The following is a 5,034-nucleotide window of genomic DNA, read 5'->3' as shown; positions in this document are numbered from 1 at the left end:
GTTTTTGTTACTTAGGTTGAACCAAACAATATTTGATTATATTTGATTCCTCATAACTTTGGTTATGTGATTACTTAGTAATCACATAACCAAGATTGTATATGATAACTTGAACCAAACGCTCCCTAAAAATTTTAGCAAAGAGACATTTTTCAAAGGGCTCAATATTTTTCAAATGGAATTAGAAGTCATCTACATTACATTGAATTGGAGTATCAATGAACATAATTTTCTAGATGTGGAACTCTATTAGCTCCTTCACTGTTATTTAATTGTTATAGGAGCTGAATACTCACATTTAGTCAGCTTATGGTCCTCTTTTGTCCCTAAAAATTAAAGGTTAAATTCTTCACTTGGTTACTTCACAATGGAAGGATTAACACAAAGATTCAACTAAGCAGAAAGGGGAATCCCTATCCAAGAAAAGAGGTGCATTTTCTGCCAAATCCATGACGAAAACATTGAATGAGTGAATTGATTGACTTCTTTTCCATCGGAGAAGTTAATAACAATATCTTGCAGAGCAGGATAAGATCATGTGACCTTTCCTCATGACTCTGTGTCCTGTATTGATAGAAGAATTATTCTAATGTTTTTACATAGTGTTTTATAATTTATATAGAATTGTTCTACAAGAATAATGCAAACACTCTTTGCGCGGTTATAGGTAAATGATGCTTTCATTTATTCATTTTTCTGGTATAACTTTCTTATTTGTAGTCAAGTGAGTTGACTTCAATATGCAAGCTTCAACTCGTGTAGTCGTGCTATCTTGTGCAAAAGTTGTGATGGAGATTGAAATTGAATGGATTAGCCAACATAGGAAAGAAATAGAGGTTTAGGGTTTTGCCAATTAGAATTCAATTAGTAGTTGGTGAAAAACTTTAGGCTATTTTTTTTTTTTAAAAACACACTCATTATTATTTTAAAAATAAAAATAATATATTTATTAATATTTTAAATATATTAAAGATGAATAACCAAGCTTTATTAGAATGGATAGCAATCACAAAGGTGGCTGGCCCAACAACGGCCCTGCTCAATTATGATCTTTATTTGTGTTGCAGCCCAATCTAATCTCATTCGACAATGGAACCGCCGCCGACCATGGCCTTTCGATGTCTTCTTCGGCTGTAAGGTTCCCTTTTATGATTCTCGGAAGAGATAAACTATATTTCTCTTTGTTATGCAATCGTTTCTACACATAATTTTTGAAAACATGTTCCTATGCATACGTTTTGCTCTGAGCAGCTACATTCATGTGCTATTTCCGATCCAATGCTGTTAGGGCCAGTGAGGAAGATTTAGTTGTTTGAGAAATGTAATTATGATCAACTATGTAATCTGCTTCTAGGTCTTCGATTTGGAGAATCTCTCTTTCTAAAATGAGATTTAGTGGCATATGATAGATGCTGTGTTTTTCCCATGGTTAACCTACATGTGGGACTTATGAACTTGAGATTAGGGAATTTGAATATCATATCTGCAGAAATATAATAGTCTATGCTGAAGGAAAGCTAAAAAAAATAGCTGAAATGTTACCTTGATTACTTCTGTAATCAGTACAAAGCAACATGTATATCACCGATCATAGTAATTTGGTATATCGTCTTTAGTTAAATTGAAATTATTCAACTAGTTCAGGCTTTTTTGATACAACAACAACTACTACTACTACTACCAAGCCTTATCCCACTTGATGGGGTTGGCTAGCTCAAAGATTTTTGATCTTTCACATATATTAGAAGTTAGATAAAGGAAGTTAAGTGTAATTTTCCTATGAGTTATTATTTATGAGTTTTCAGAGGCCTTGTTGTTTAGCCCTCACTCATGTTAAATACGTACATGTGTTGATGTATTGCTCTTCCACTTATTTGTCTAAGAGGACTAGGCCCTACTTTCACTTGTCTTTCCAGGAAGAATTTCTATAAGATATGGAAAGGACTTACTTTTGTGGGAAGCCAAGGTACTTACTTTTGTGCCACTACTTATAATATGAAATTTGATTAAGACATTGTGCCTTATTATGTGATAATCTTCATGATATTTTGTTAAAAAGGAGCTTTACAATCTTTTGAGGCATCAATTGTTGTATTGACAATAATTAGTTTCAAATATTGGTAATAGCATAGAATTTGTTCATCTCTTTACTCAACTTAAAATTCATGTTGGCATGGAGTTTTTAGACCTGCTAAAGCTAACTTAGAATATTTAAAACAAGTAACTTACTATGTTCCTTCACTAATAAATATCTATTTAAATTCATCTTCGTATTTGATTTGTGCAAGGTAAGGTTGGAGAATTCCACTATCATCTTCTTCTCTCACTACTTAGGATAGCGTTATAAATCAGAAGATAGAAACTGTACTGAAAATCTGAACATTTGATCAACTTACTGTATTTAAGTTGTGCAAGGTCTTACTATAATTTAGCTGCTTCAGTGTCTTCTTTTCCTACTTAATGAATCTAGTTCAGTGAAGTTTGAAGGACCAAATTTATTTAGTAGAGGTAGACATAAATAGTGAGGAAGAGGAGGGTGGAGCTCAATTACATGTTATTTTAATGATTAAAATCACCTTGTGGCTATTGCTTTTTTAACATGATGATCCTTTTATTCTACCCTCAGTATTCATTCAGCATTCTTCACCTATGGTTTGAAAGATTTTAAACCTAAACTTCCATTCAAGCTGTTGCCACTTCCAATAGCTACATCAAGAGAGGCACACGGAATATTGACATCCCTTAATCCCTGTCCAAAAGTTCATCATGGAGAAACATTGCAACTTTTGCTTGATGTAGCACCATCCGAAATTAGTCCTCAATTCTTTAGTTTAGGTTTATCAACTGAGCATTGTGAAAACAAGAAACCCGCCAGCCTTGGATTTCAGACTTCTGTATCCAGTGTGAAGTATGAGAAAGGTTCCACTAATTGTGAAAGTGCTCAAGGTGTCTCCCATAAAGAAATCCAGAGAAGACTGAAGATTGGCGCAGCAAACAGAGGCAGGATACCTTGGAACAAAGGAAAGAAACACAGTGAAGGTGACATTTACTTTTTAGTTTCTCCCTTGTATCTTTGTTATAATGATGGCGTACTGCCATATATCCATTTTTACCCCTCCATTGTGATCCGAATTTGACCTTGCTGATACTAACATTATATGTTGTGTGGATTGTAGAGACTCGTGAACGCATTAAGAAAAAAACATTGGAGGCCTTAAGCAACCCCAAGGTGATGGCATGTAAAACAATCTCGTGCATTCTAAGTAAATAATATTATGTTTGTTGGTTGGTGATGCTCAATACTCGCTTAAAGTTTAATAATTTGTTTGTGTGGCTTCAGGTCCGGAAGAAGATGTCTCAATTCCATCATAGGCACAGGTAATTTGTTTCAGTTTGCAAAAGTCATTGTGTTAAATCTTACTCCTACCTATGATTCATATAAGATTGCTGTGAATAGATATCTCAATGGCACTTTCATCTTCATGAATATTAATTACTTTTGTGTAGTGACCAGAGCAAATCTAGGATTAGTTCTTCCCTAAAAAAGATATGGGAAGAGCGTCGAAAAATTAAACGACTACAAGCCCAATGCTACACATTGTGGGCAAGAACTATTGCTGAAGCAGCAAAAATAGGAACTGATGACCAAGAGGAATTAGAATGGGATGACTTTGAGAAAATGAAAGCAGATTTCATGACCCAACAAGTAAAACTCAAAGAAGAGAAAGAAAGGGCAAAAGTACGTGTGAAGCTAAGAGCTGAAATGGTTGCGAGGGAGAGGGCTGAAAAAATTGCAAAGCTCGCTGAACAAAGGAAACTACGGAAACAAATGATGGAAGATAAACAGGTGGAGTCATTTTCAAGAGAGAAATCTGACAGAGAAAAGAAGATACCATTATCCAAAAGTTTAAAACTCAGGGCAAGATTAACTAAGGTATTTTCTTTAAATCTTAAAGAACTTGTTGAACATAGAAGTTATTGCATGATCCTTATTCTTATTTACTACTAAAATTCTTGTCTCAACTATTTTTGGCATTTCCATTTTAGTAACTACATATGTCTATAAACATTCATAAACCTCCCAAGCCATGTACTCATTTGCTAAACTGAAACAAATCCAATATATTTATAGCCTGCCAATTATTTTCTATTTTGAATTGTGTTTAGTTGAACTTTCTCTCTCTCTTTTTTTTTCTTTTTCTTTTTGTTCTCAAGTTTCGTGAACGCAAGAAGCAACTAAGCAAGTCCTGGAAATTTGAAGCTGACATGATTGAAGAATCGAGGCCAGAGTTTAAGAAATGGGACATGGAAGTGATTAAAAATGAAAGTTTGAAACAAATCTCACTTGCTGATCAAATCGAAGCCGTGAAGAACAGAACAGAATTGTCAGGAATAGAAATTGTAGCAAATGCATCCATAGATTAGGAGATGATTGGTTCCATGATATGAGATTTACTTGCCTTACGAGGACATTATGCCACGGTAGGTTCTTCAATTTTTTTGTTCAAATAGAAATCTTATTAATATTTTTTGGGAAATTATCTAATGCCTCTTCTAACATGAACTTGGTCCTGTTAATTTGTGTATATCATAGAAATATGGTGAGTTTTGTCTGTCATGAAACAAAAATGAGCAGCCGAAGAAATCTCAAAATCCACTCGGTGCATTTGTTTATACGAATCACTATTATATTAATTCACTAAGAATGATTATTATATTCTCGATGAGTTAGATTTGGTTGAAAATAAATTCTGAAATATCAATTCTTACAGAATAAAAATTGTAATTTTCTAATTATAAGAAATAGTTGTTCTTGTGAAAGAAACAATCATGAGGGTCGATTTGATTCTTTAAAACCATGTTGCTTTATCAACTTTATATTTACTCGAGTTTCCATTTTTCTTTGGATTATTGGGGTGTCCTTTTTGCACTCAATAATTTAAAAGTATATTTGAAGCTGAAAGATGAAGATCAGATAAGAATATGAACGTAAAGAGCAGCAAGTCGAAATTCAAATTCGTAAGAAAATTTAAA

The 5,034-nt window shown here is 33.6% G+C and overlaps 1 protein-coding gene across 2 annotated transcripts; it reads left to right on the top strand.

Moving 5' to 3' along the window:
* The first annotated feature begins 1,047 nt into the window (after window positions 1–1,047).
* Window positions 1,048–4,560, top strand: LOC121984126 (trichohyalin-like). 2 transcript variants are annotated; one of them, XM_042536925.1, is made up of 7 exons: window positions 1,048–1,133; window positions 1,917–1,966; window positions 2,627–3,039; window positions 3,177–3,229; window positions 3,341–3,378; window positions 3,508–3,934; window positions 4,216–4,560. In XM_042536925.1, the coding sequence occupies exons 2-7, from the start codon at window positions 1,935–1,937 to the stop codon at window positions 4,423–4,425; spliced, it is 1,173 nt and encodes a 390-aa protein (XP_042392859.1). In that variant the 5' UTR covers window positions 1,048–1,133; window positions 1,917–1,934; the 3' UTR covers window positions 4,426–4,560. The 2 variants fall into 2 exon arrangements, with proteins under 2 accessions (XP_042392859.1, XP_042392860.1); XM_042536926.1 differs by having other exon boundaries at window positions 1,070–1,138.
* The last annotated feature ends 474 nt before the right edge of the window (window positions 4,561–5,034 follow it).

The sequence above is a fragment of the Zingiber officinale genome, chromosome 5B (genome assembly GCF_018446385.1).
Source record: "Zingiber officinale cultivar Zhangliang chromosome 5B, Zo_v1.1, whole genome shotgun sequence".
Lineage (NCBI taxonomy): Eukaryota > Viridiplantae > Streptophyta > Magnoliopsida > Zingiberales > Zingiberaceae > Zingiber > Zingiber officinale.
The sequence above is the reverse complement of the archived record's forward strand: the minus strand, read 5'-3'. Positions and strand labels throughout refer to the sequence as shown.